Source organism: Balaenoptera physalus (genome assembly GCF_965194825.1).
Source record: "Balaenoptera physalus genome assembly, chromosome: 10".
Classification (NCBI taxonomy): domain Eukaryota; kingdom Metazoa; phylum Chordata; class Mammalia; order Artiodactyla; family Balaenopteridae; genus Balaenoptera; species Balaenoptera physalus.
In genome coordinates, this window is record NC_138889.1 from 99,931,415 (window position 1) to 99,945,108 (window position 13,694).

The 13,694-nt window shown below is 38.1% G+C and overlaps 1 protein-coding gene across 4 annotated transcripts in view; it reads right to left on the reverse strand.

Annotated features, from left to right (window-relative positions):
• The window catches only part of CKAP5 (cytoskeleton associated protein 5), a 105,158-nt gene that overhangs the window by 56,087 nt on the left and 35,377 nt on the right, over positions 1-13,694 (reverse strand). For 3 of the 4 annotated variants that reach the window (XM_082410657.1, XM_082410658.1, XM_082410659.1), the window contains exons 4-8: positions 11,355-11,561; positions 7,514-7,685; positions 6,483-6,615; positions 5,987-6,087; positions 4,043-4,156 (exon numbers count right to left, since the gene is read on the reverse strand). In XM_082410657.1, the coding sequence (XP_082266783.1) occupies positions 4,043-4,156; positions 5,987-6,087; positions 6,483-6,615; positions 7,514-7,685; positions 11,355-11,561 (727 nt within the window). Of the gene's footprint in view, positions 1-4,042; positions 4,157-5,982; positions 6,088-6,482; positions 6,616-7,513; positions 7,686-11,354; positions 11,562-13,694 lie in introns of those variants that run through there. The other variant, XM_082410660.1, reaches the window with a different exon arrangement.

A 13,694-nucleotide genomic window follows, 5' to 3' on the forward strand; every position in this document is an offset into this window, starting at 1 on the left:
TGTAAGCCACTAAACAGTAATCAAAACAAAAACACTGCTGACCAAACACACAAACCAAAAACCCCCCAAAACCCATCATGATTATGTTTAGAAAACTATAATGAATACAAGCAATAATTAAGGGAGAATATGTAGAAAGACCAAGTGAAAAAGTGTTAATAACACAGAGAAAGTCAATGGAGATTATATAATAAAACACCTTGAAAACCCACATCTTAAAAATGAAAAAAATATATACCAACCAATATCCATAGGTAATTGACAAAGTCAAAGAAGCTATCTGAGGGGTGGGAGGGAGGGAGAAAAGGAATCTTATAAAGAACTATAACCCGTGAGAATAGGAAAGCCATCAAAATATGCTAGGTCAGGTGACAACTCAGAAGAAGACAGTTTATGAAATAATTTCAGGAATATCATAAGGAATTTCAAAATGAATGTTTTTTACTATATGCATTAAAGGGTAAAATTGGGAAATTAGTAAGACTACTTGATAGACACTAGAGAGAAGAAACTATTTACGGAGGGAAGAGGGATGGGTCTACAAAGACCAACATAGGTGAATACAATATGAATATGGGGGGGAGAGGGGGTGGGGGAAGGAAGGATTGGGAGTTTGGGATTAGTAGACGCAAACTAGTATACATAGGATGGATAAACAACAAGGTCCTACTGTATAGCACAGGAAACTATATGCCATTTCCTGGGATAAATCATAATGGAAAAGAATATGAAAAAGAATATATATAGGGCTTCCCTGGTGGCACAGTGGTTAAGAACCCGCCTGCCAATGCAGGGGACACAAGTTTGAACCCTGGTCTGGGAAGATCCCATATGCCTTGGAGCAACTAAGCCCGTGCGCCACAACTACTGAGTCCGCATGCTACAGCTACTGAAGCCCGTGCGCCTAGAGACCATGCTCCACAACAAGAGAAGCCACCGCAATGAGAAGCACATGTGTCGCAACAAAGAGTAGCCCCCACTCACCACAACTAGAGTAAGCCCACGCACAGCAACGAAGACTCAACACAGCCAAAAAATAAATAAATAAAAATTAAAAAACATAAAAACAGTAAACTGATTTAAAAAACCAAAACAGTGTCGGGACTTCCCTGGAGGCACAGTGGTTAAGAATCCACCTGCCAATGCAGGGGACATGGCTTCGATCCCTGGTCTGGGAAGCTCTCACACGCCACAGAGCAACTAAGCCCATGCACCACAACAACTAAGCCTGCGCTTTAGAGCCTGCAAGCCACAACTACTGAAGCCCGTGTGCCACAACTACTAAAGCCCATGCTCCTAGAGCTTGTGCTCTGCAACAAGAGAATCCACCGCCATGAGAAGCACACACACCGCAACGAAGAGTAGCTCCTGCTCGTTGCAACTAGAGAAAGCCCGCGCGCAGCAATGAAGACCCAAAACAGCTGAAAATAAAAAAACAAAAAACAAACAAACAAAAAACCAAAAAAATCCCACAAAATGTCATGTTTCATGTTAATTTATATTGACATTAACTTTTCATTGTTTTAAATATTTTAGCCACAAAATTAAGTTTCTTTATACTTGTTTGTTGCCTTTGGTTGCCCCCACTCCACCATGTAAAGAGGGAAAGTACCTCCTGCTACCCTAAGATCTCACAGAAATCCACTGTCTATATCTACCCAAATATAAAGATCCATAATCTTTTCTGTATAGAATACAGAGAGAGCTTATATTCATAGTCACAATGCCAATGGAAATCACAGAACAGTCTTCATTTGAAAAGCTAATATCCTAAGAAAATGCATGTAGAGCACATCAACTATTAACATTCCTGATTCCAATTAACATTCCTGATCATTACATAGGGAAAAATAAAAGCTTTTATTTGAGCCATTGAGAATTCAGTGCAATATATGTTTCCATAAGATTCCTGATAAAAATTATATGCTAGAACTTACAGAAAACTGAAGCTCTCTTCAAGGCCACTAGAATCTCACTTCCCCTTACCACCTTCTACCCTTCCTTCTTCCTCCCAGGCTCCAGGTTGGCAAAATCTTTTCCCTAGGGCAATTCCCTTTTAATTACAGTCAGTCCTCTGTAACTGCAGATATGGAGGGTCAACAGTATTCATTGTACTATGCCTTTTTATACAAGGAACTTGAGCAGATTTAGTATAGGTGGGAGCACCTGGAACACACCCCCTCCCCCCACCGGGGATACCAAGAGATGACTGTAGTCTTGCCTGGGTCTTTGGCTCTTCAAGATGGAAGACTGATGAACAACGATTTTGACAAATAATATCCCTGTCTCCAAATCCGACTTAGAGGAAAGCAAAGGAAGGCTGACTGTGAGAAAATATGGTCCATCCTCATTATTTATGGATTTCATATTTGTGAATTCATCTACTCATTAAAATTAACTTATAAGCCCCAAATCAAGAATTGAGGCACTTTCCTGGTCACTCACAGACAAGCACAGAGCTGGGAAAAATCTATGTTGCCTGATGTGCACATTCCCAGCTGAGATGAACAATGCAGTACTCTGCCTTCTTCTTTCAGCTCTCATACTGTAACCAAGTATCTTTTTCATAGTCTATTTAGTGCCATGTTTTTTTGCATTTTTGTGCTTTTGATTGGTGCTTTCACTGTTTAAAATGACCCCCAAGTGTATTGCTGAAATGTCATCTGGTGTTCCTATGTGCAAAAGCGCTGTGATGTCCCTTTCGGAGAAAATAAATGTGTTAGGTAGGCTTTATTCAGGCATGAGTTATATTTCTGTTGGCTGTGAGTTCAATGTTAATGGATCAATAATACATACTGAATAAGATGTCTTCAAACAGAATAAAACAAGGTTATGCATTGATCGGTTCATGAAAATGTGACCAGAGGGTTGCAGGACCTTAACGCTGTATCTTCCCTTGGAGCAATGGTTCAGCATTTGCTAATTCAGTGTCTGTGGTGACTTTACAGAACATAAGTACTATGAGTAATGAGAATTACTCTTATATACACATATAATTAAAGAGTAACCTCCTCCCGCCACCATGCTAATCCTCTGCAATTTCAGGCTGAAGAAGCAAACAAAACATTTTCATCCTTGCTATATTCAAGAAGATGTCTTCAGGGACTTCCCTGGTGGTGCAGTGGTTAAGAATCCACCTGCCAAGGCAGGGGACACGGGTTCGAGCCCTGGTCTGGGAAGATCCCACATGCTGTGGAGCAACTAAGCCTGTGTGCCACAACTGCTGAGCCTGTGCTCTAGAGCCCGCGAGCCACAACTACTGAGCCCGTGTGCCACAACTACCGAAGCCCGTGCGCCTAGAGCCTGCGCTCTACAACAAGAGAAGCCACCGCAATGAGAATCCTGTGCACTGCAACAAAGAGTAGCCCCCACTGGCCGCAAACTAGAGAAAGCCCACACGCAGCAACGAAGACTCAACACAGCCACAAATAAATAAATTAAATGAGTAAATTTTTAAAAAATTTACCAGTACATACAGCCAGTACATACAAAAATATCCACCCCAGCATTCAACTTGTTTGGACCTAAGCAATAACAAAGGAGTAGTTTCTAAAATATTTCTTTCTTATTTAGTACTTACCTGCTTTATAACTGACCACATATCCCCAGATCCTGCACTTTACATGCTGATATAATACAGGGTGGTATCCCTTGCTATCTAATGAAAAACACTCTTCGCATTTAATATCTGTCCCATTAAATAGAGCCAATTTAAAAAACTCATTCTGTAGAATTATAAAACTAGAATATCTGGTTCTAGATCAGCAAGATTCTCTATTTCTTGACATTTGTACAAGCTACCAAATAGCATATTTAAAGTCAAAGTGATAATAAACAAAGACTGAAAACCAATCCCTCTAAACTAACCTAAGACAGTCATTTTAAATAACCCTTAAAAAAATGTATACCTATAACTCAAAAACCATTAATAGTGTTCCCTAAATGGTAATGCAACTGTGGTAAAAAAAGACTGACTGATGAAGAAAAACTCAATGGCCTGGTCTGCTGTTGGGATACCAATGCTGAAACTCCTCACATTTACCTTCTTCAAAGCTTTTACTAAATCTGCATAATCGCCTGCTTCCAGTTTCGGGTTTTTCACTAGTATTTCTACAGCTTCCAGGGCTTCTTTTCTTTCTTGCCATTTTTTTGCCTCCTACAAGACACAATATGAGTCACTTGTAGAACAGAAAATAAGAGCGCAAAATAAAAGTCTATTTCTTGCATGCTACTAATTCAAAGATATATATTTTTTGTTTTCAGAAACTTTCTAAAGCTAGTCAGAAATCAAAATTACAAAACTGTGTAGCCAATCAGAATGTTTTGTTCATATACATAAAATTTTGTTCATATATTAAAAGTATTTTTGTAACATTTCATAACCCTAATGTTCTACAATAAGTAAACAGAATGAAATGCCATAGACTTTTCCTTCTCATTTTCTGGGTAAACTTTAAGCAAGTGTTAAATAGAAAACATTAATAGAAAGCATTTCTAGCATATCTCACAGTGGCACATCTACAGGAGAGAGGAACTTCCATATTGATAACATTAGAAAGACCAGAAAAGAACAAACATATAACCAACAACCAATACTGTTCTAATCCTGGATATCAGTTTTCCAGATTGTAGGTATAATGCTAATTTTTTGTTTTGTGGCCATGAAGTAGAATATGCTTCACTAGAATTCGAATACCCACTGTTGGAGAGAACTGGGGATAAAAACAAGATGACAAACCCATCACCCTGAAGGAGATTACAACTGAATTCAATTTATCAAATATTTATTTGTTAATCAGAAGATAACAGGATACTCAAGGAGCTGATAGCAGAGGTAGGATGATCTTCAATAAATAACTATCAGGTCATGACGACTGTGACAGGAGAAGTACAAGCTGCTTTGGTAATATAACAAGAGGACTTAACCCAGTTTAGGCTTTCAGGTAAGACCTCCCCCAAGAAGCGATGCTTAAGGTGGGATCTAGACAATGAAGAGTTATTATAAGGTAAATGGGGGGGGGGAGAAGAATGTTATAGGCAGAAAGAACAGCATATGTTAAGGCCCAGAGTTTAGGGGGGAAAAAAAGTTTGGCACATTTGATACCAGGAGAAATTCAGTATGACTGGAGCATGGAGAGTGAGAGGAATTAGAGATGTGGCTGGAAGGTAAGTGGGGACCTCAAAGGCACCATAAATCACACCTCAATGGCTACAGTATGATTTCAGACATCATCTTAAAACCCATGGAAGCCACTAAAGGATTTTAATGAGGCAATAATATGGGAAGATTTCCATGTTCAAAAATGACACCTCTAATTATATTGTGAAATATGATGGGAACGAGGCAAGAGCAGACAGGGAATCTTGTAAGAAGACTACAGCAGCATACAAGGCAAGAGCTGATGGTAATGGTTGGGATAAAACTTTCTCAATTGGGGATAATTTTGTCTCTTGGGGTACATTTGGCAAAGTCTGGAGACATTTTTGACTGTCATGACTTGGAGGAATGGTATTAGTAATATCTGATCGGTAAAGGCCAGTGATGCTGCTAAACATGCAACAATGCACATGCAATCCCCCAAGCAAAGAAATATCTGGCAAAAAATGTCAACAGTGCCAAGGTCAAGGAAGCCTGGGGTTGGGGGGTGGGGGAAAGAAGTAACCCCGGGGTAGAGAAAGAAATCCTGGCGATGGAGAAAGGGGGATGAATTTGAGAGATATTTAAAGGTAAAAACCAGACAGACAATGAGGAAAAGATATAAGTCAAGAATAATGTTCAGGTTTCTGGCAAGAAGTAAAAAGAAGGACTAAAGTAGGTACATATACAAAGTAGTATGGGAACAGAGAAGAAACAACTGACTCACTTTATTAGGGAAGATACAGGGTGGAAGAGGGTGCACCAGGAAAAGGACTGAGAAGAGCACTCTAATTATATTCAAGTAATTATTTAAAATGAAATAAATGAAAGAAGTCTACCATTACTTACAATTTTGTCATAAAAGTCTTTGGGAAGTTTGGAAAGAATGTCTACTGCTTCCAAAAGCTCATAAGCATCTATCTGTGGTACCTCATCACCATCGTCACCACCTTCCAAGAGGAAAACAAAACAAAACAACCCTTAAAAATGGATGAAATGGGGACTTCCCTGGCAGTGCAGTGGTTAAGACTCGGCCTTCCAATGCGGGGGGTGGGCATGGGTTCAATCCCTGGTTGGGGAACTAATATCCTGCATGCCATGCAGTGTGGCCAAAAAAAAAAAAAATGAAATAGTTTTACTTATTAAACAGTTATCAGCTGTCCTTCCATACCCCTGATGAAATCTTGATACAGGAGGGATCAGAATTATTAATCCTACAAACCACAGGATTGTATGTATTTCATTAAACAGCAATCCTATAAAATGTACCTCGTGAACACAGGTTACTGTGGCAGGGCCAGTTCTTGCTAATTTTTATAGAAACCAGCGTTGAAAAGTGGCTTACCTCCCTCAGTATCTCCACCAGCAGACTGTTGCTGTTCCAATTTAGCTTCTAGTTCTTGCTGGGAACGCAAAAACCTACTTGGTTTAGGAGCACCTGTTGGCAGTTTGACCCATTCTTCTTCTAGTTCTTTCAACTGCAAATATCATAAAATATTTTAAAAACATATCTATATCTCTGCCATTAGAGAATATATTTATATTTACTAATAGATCAGAACCCAATTTCTTATTTATGTGGCTCTAATAAGGCAAACAAGAAAAGCTAAATTTAAATTGTGCACATTTTGTAGTATGAGTCAAATTGATGTATATCTACTATACTGAAGATGAAGATGTATGACTAAGAACTTAGAAGAATAAAATCCACTTTTTAAGACACTCTCATTATTTCATGAATTCACATATAGTTGCAACAAATAATGTCTCCAAAACCAACTGAAATATAAAAGATAGAATGCATTTTGTCTAAACAGATATTAAGTCCTGCCACCCAACAGTATTATAAAAGGACCTTATAGGACTTCCCTGGTGGCATAGTGGTTAAGAATCCGCATGCCAATGCAGGGGACACAGGTTCCAGCCCTGGTCTGGGAAGATCCCACACGCTGCGGAGCCACAACTACTGAGCCTGCGCTCTAGAGCCTGCGTGCCACAACTACTGAAGCCCGTATGCCTAGAGCCCGTGCTCCGCAACAAGAGAAGCCACTGCAATAAAAAGCCTGTGCACCTCAACAAAGACCCAACACAGCCAAAAATAAATAAATAAATAAATAAAGTAATTAATTTAAGGAAAAAAAGGATCTTATAAACTGCTATAGATTCAACACTAACCTACTGGCATCAGTGAATGCATAGTATTTAACTTGAGAGGACATAGTAACAGTAGAAACAGGTATGCTCAGAAAAAACTGATTTCAAAATTAAGAATGAAAAATAATTATTTGTAAGGACAGAATATCAACAACAGTGACAGGAAGGAAATATCTTCATATTAACCTTATACAAAGACAACCAAAAAACTTTGTGTCTCACCTGGACAGAGTTTATACTTTGTAATGGGGGTCTCAGAGCATCTCGAATCCATCTATAAATCTCCACAGCAATTAGTTTAGCTTCATCTCGAACAGCCTTCTCTCGAGACTCAAAGAGTTTTGGCAACACTTTGATAATTGGCTTCAGTAAGACGATTTTGGAACCAAATTCACTAGAAGTAAAAATTGGAAAAAAAACTGTCACCATGCAATATGCTTGGGTAAAGTGTTAGCCTGAATTCACTCAAACATAGTTCTATATCCATATATAATAGAGACATATAGGTTGAGTTTTCTTAGGGAAGAAGAAAAAAGGAACTTATAACAACATCTGTATTTAGATGCCATTCTTCCAAGAATATTATTTAATGTCCAGAGCCCAAAATAATATTACCATTTAAAAACTTTCTAGGTAACCAGTCTAGGAATTACTCAAATCTAAAATGGATCAACACTTGTGTAACATCTTAAATATATATGTATGTACATTAAAAAGTTTAAAATAGAAACAAATCAATTTATAAATATTTAGATGAGTGAAATCTACTTTTAATAAGCTTGCTTATTTATTTATTTATTTATTTAGCCTGCGCCGGGTCTTAGTTGCAGCACGCAGGATCTTCGGTGCTGCATGCAGGATCTTTAGTTGCAGCATGTGGACTTCGTAGTTGCGATATGCGGACTCAGTTGTGGCATGCATGCGGGATCTAGTTCCCCAACCAGAGTTCGAACCTAGGCTCCCTCCATTGGAAGCACGGAGTCTTACCCACTGGATCACCAGGGAAGTCCCTTAATAAGCTTTTATTAGCTCTTCTATGTAATTACGGGGATTCACTCCACTTGATAGATCACCAATCCTGGCAGTGTATCTTTCATTCCTGACTCGAAGCTATCACACTATAACTTCAGGCAACTTAAATCTCTCTTTGTTTCAGTTTTCCATGGGGAAAACAGTTGCATTCTGACTTCTTTTAAAAAGGCAGTATAGGGACTTCCTTGGTGGCACAATGGTTAAGAATCTGTCTGCCAATGCAGGGGACGCAGGTCTGAGCCCTGGTCCAGGAAGATCCCACATGCCGCAGAGCAACTAAGCCCGTGCACCACAACTACTGAGCCCGCATGCCACAACTACTGAAGCCCGCGCGCCTAGAGCCCGTGCTCCGCAACAAGAGAAGCCACCACAATGAGAAGCCCTCGCACCAACGAAGAGAGCCCCTGTTCGCTGCAACTAGATAAAGCCCGCACGCAGCAACAAAGACCCAACGCAGCCAAAAATAAAATAAAAATAAATACATTTATAAAAAAATAAAATAAAAAGGCAGTATATTTAACATTATATATCTGTCACATACCATATTTTTAAGTTCCCAACTTAAAAATATAGCTTTCTGATTCACTGCTAACATTTCTGAATAACAAATTCTGGAGCAAGAGAGATTCAGTTATGAAAGAAGACTGACATTCTGTAGTAGGATCCATATATACTATTTATCTATTATCTAATGTACACAAATGCAACAAAATGTTTCAGTAATAGCTACTGACACACTCTAACAGGTTAAAGAAGGAGACTGAAAATACTTTCCCTAGAAAGTGATATTTAACAAGACACCAGTTTGTGTAAATAGTTCAAATATAGCCATCATAGCATGAAAATAAACTAGATGATCTTCAATATTTCCTTTAAAATCTCTTTTATTTTAATAGAAAAAAAAACATTCTAACTTGGTTCAGCAGACCTTTAAGACTAAAGGAAAAATAAGAACTTATAGTAACGATAAACCATTCTGTTTAGGAATACTCATCAGTGTCTGAAGAACCTAACATTCGGGATCTCTTAATCTTCCTTTACATTACTACTGTTTCATCTGATTTTTGTTTATTTGTTTCACTATTCTGGCCTAGTTCTGAAAGATATTTAAAAAACAAACAGATGGAGCAGGTCCAAATGGAAAATAGATACCTTAACAATACAAAACCTAATCTTGATACTACACATATTACTATAGGGGGGAAAAAGTTCTAAAAGCTTGTTTTAGGGGCCACAGAACATTTTTGGTCTCCTGAAGCTACCACTAACATAGATAGCTTGAGGAAGCTCTGGAACCAAGGACTGAACAGTTCCTGAAGGTCCCAGAGAGATATCTTAGTAGTTCTACTATAGATTCTGAGATGCCTTAGGACAAATAAAGAACCATACAGGGATGGGACTAAACAACAACATCTATAAGGAAGACATAAAAGACAATATACCTAACTTGTCCTTTTTCTACCCTTATTCTCCCAGTCAGCTTAAAAATGAAATATCCAGAGTTTACAGAACTCCAGATTAGAAACTTCTAATTTTAAGGTAGAATACAGTATAATATATATTTTTATTAAGAAACCCATTACTAGGGACAGAACAGATCTATTAAGACAAGCACCATCTTGACAATGCAGTCAATTCACTAAATTTCTAAGACAACAGAATGAACACACTATTTACTACTCATAAAAATACATGCCTACTATACTAGAATAGGCTAAGGATGAGGAAAATTTTATCACAAAAGAATCTAAGTGAAAGTCAAATTTTATAAAAGAACATTATGAACCAAGTGAAAGACAAAGTTTACTGACATAAATTGAAGACAGTTTAACAAAATTTAAGAATTTTGATACTTTCATGTAAGATAAACACCAAAGGAAACATATTCTCCAAGAAGCAGGTCATATACAAAACCACAAGAGAGGTGAGTTGGGATGATCTTCACACCCACAGGTCATACATTCAGGATTTCACTAGAGCTGCTTTCTAAAGTATCTCATGTGGAAGTATTGGGGACAGGATATCAGATTAGAAGGACTGCCAAATCAGAACAAACCAGTGTTTTGTCTAATTCAGATTTCCATAGAAAATTACAGCCACTTGTTCCTGAAAGAGATTCCATTCATGAAAAACTTCACTGCCAAACAACACTTAATTCTAGGGTTGAAAATAACTTATTACATAAGAGTAAAAGTTATTTTCTATTTCTGTTGCTATGCTTCTGTTTAAAGGCATATAGCATTTGCTTCTATTTTATTTTAAAAAGCACCTAAACAAAGGTTTGCTTCAGCCAACATTTCAAAGTACATAAATTTATGCTTGAGGATAACAAGAGAAAGAGAGCTCCTTACCCTGAGGAGTGCTTTTCCATGAAAAAGTCAATTTATAATCTGAGAAAAGGTCAGAAATATCCCCCGCTCATTTTCATTAGAAAGAGATTTAGGGACTTCCCTGGTGGCGCAGTGGTTAAGAATCCACCTGCCAGTGCAGGGGACACGGGTTCGATCCCTGGTCCGGGAAGATCCCACGTGCCGTGGAGCAACTAAGCCCGTGCACCACAACTACCGAGCCTGCACTCTAGAGCCCACGAGCCACAACTACTGAGTCCATGTGCCACAACTACTGAAGCCCACGCACCTAGAGCCCGTGCTCCGCAGCAAGAGAAGCCACCGAAATGAGAAGTCCACACACTGCAACGAAGAGTAGCCCCCGCTCGCTGCCAACTAGAGAAAGCCCGCACGCAGCAACAAAGACCCAACACAGCCAAAAATAAATAAATAAATAAATTTATTAAAAAAAAACGAAAGAAACAGATTTAGATAAAATAACTATGCAACACACTTAAAGGCTAAAATTACTGCATACAAAGTGTCACACTTGAGGAATGGCTTTAGCTTTTCCAGGTCACTTTTCTGGTTGGTATGGTCTGCCAAGTCAAGCCCAACAGTTTTCATTTCTGTTTAAACCAGGAACCCAAACTCAATTGAGATATTCTAGTTAACAGAACTAAAGCAAAAAGAAAAGGTTTTACCTTAAGGCTTTCCTCAGTGTCTCTATACAGGCCACTATGATCTTGGGGTTCTTATTGTCCAGGCCTTTCAGGAGCTCTTCTTGCACAGCCTCTCCTTTCTCAATCTCTATGTACATTAGACAAATCTCAATGCCTAGCTCCTTGGCTTTGGCCTTGGGTTGGTTGAACACTTTACTCACAACACCTGATACAACTTCCCCCGTGGTTCTGTAATACAGATTATAAACAACAACAACCATACATATAAAAACACACTTTAGTAGAAAGAGCTGGAAAAGGTCATGGAAAGTGGGGGAAACAAATACTTTTAAAAAATGCTGAGAAATAAAGTAAATGAGACTCTAAAAACTTTATGTTCAAGTAAAACAGAAACAAACTCACAGACTTAGAGAATGAACTTAGGGTTACTGTGGGGAAGGGATAGCCAGGGAGGTTGGGATCGACATGTACACACTGCTGTATTCAAATAACCAACAAGGACCTACTGTATAGCACAGGGAACTCTGCTCAATGTTATATGGCAGCCTGGATGGGAGGGGAGTTTGGGGGAGAATGGATATATGTATATCAATGGCTGAGTCCCTCTGCTGTGCACCTGAAACTACCACAACATTGTTAATCGGCTATACTCCAAAATAAAATAAAAAGTTAAAAAAAATTATGTTCAAGAATTAAAAAAAAAAACTTACGCAAACCATAAGAGGTTAAGACATGTCACAACAGACAATGACACAGAACCATAGTTTCTATTTACACATATAGGAAATTTAAACAAGAAAGCAAAAATCCCTTGAAATCTCACAAACCAGAGAAAACTACTTTCAACTTTATGGTATCCATCCTTCTAGACTTTTCTATATGCAGAGATAAACAGATACAGATACATTTTACAAAAATAAGATTACAGAGTTCTTACTTTTTTGGAAAATTTTTGAAAGTCATTTTAAACACTTTTTAGGACAAGGGAATTTCTTCACAGAGGGAATGGATATGTACCTTTAATAACAAAAGGCTGTTCCTGACTCCTTGGCAAGACTTTACAGTAGCTTTATTGCTTTGAGTTTCTTCTAAATTAAATAAAACCTGTACTACTGGAAATGAGAGAAACTGAGTGGGTTGGAATTATATGCATTTGTCAAAAAAGTTTCTAGCATCAGAAGAAAAATGAAATTAAAAAAGCAATGGTCTCACTGATGGCAAGGGGAACTCAGTGATGCTGGTTAACAAAACTGTCAAATTAATGACTGTCTTCCTTGGTATAATTTCTGAGGTGAGTCAAGTACAGTCAGCCCTCCATATTGGTGGGTTCCTTATCCACGGGTTCCTCATCTGCGGATTCAACCAAACTTGTATCAAAAATATTTGGGAAAAAAAATTCCAGAAAGTTCCAAAAAGCAAAACTTGAATTTGCCATGCAGCCAATAACTCTTTACACATTATTTACATTGTAGTTACAATTATTTACACAGCATTTACATTGTGTTAGGTATTGAGAGTAACCTAGAGATGAGTTACAGTATACAGGAGAGTGTATGTAGGTTATATGCAAATACTAGGCCATTTTACGTGAGGGACTTGAGCATCTGTAGATTTTGCTATCCTAGGGCGTAGGGGTGGGGACTTTTGTCCTGGAACCAATTCCCATGCAGATACCTAGGGATGTGTGTATATATTTCTTGTGCAATTAGGTCAAGGGTCCCCACTGTTTTTTTGTTTTTTGTTTTTTGTATGGAGGGCTCCTTTCAATGACATAAAGACTAGTGTTAGAAAAGTCAGGTTTATCAGGTATGGGAGACTGGGGTGACTGGAAACCTCTATCATCCAATAAGTTGGGAGTTACAGAGGTTATTTAGTTCGCATTACCTCTCCTAAGAGATAAAAATGCCTAATAACCATAGGGAGAAAGATGTGACTCTAAGATCACCTAGCCTGGAACCATTGCAGAAAAAGATTTAAGTAATGCCTAAATGTTTTCAGTGAAATTTTGATGCCTTTGTTAACTACCTCAGTTTCTTCTAAAAGTTACAAAAGATTTTCCCTCTTGGAGTAATTCTCATACAAAAGTCTCAAAAGGAAAAGCACTTGCTCATCAAACCTTAAGGTAAAAACTCATGATCTGATTTCTAATTTGCTCCTCTCTAAAGATCTCTTGTACCATTTAGACTTCTGAGAGCAGATAAAGACTGAAATGAAAAACAAGTGTCAAGGAGCTATGAAAGTTAAGAAATGAATATCCTATAAAAGTGCTAATAACTAAGCACAGTGATCCATAAATATACATAAATTAATCCACGTAGCACGAGACAGGGGTTTTTACCAGAATAGTTGGAAAGAAACTAC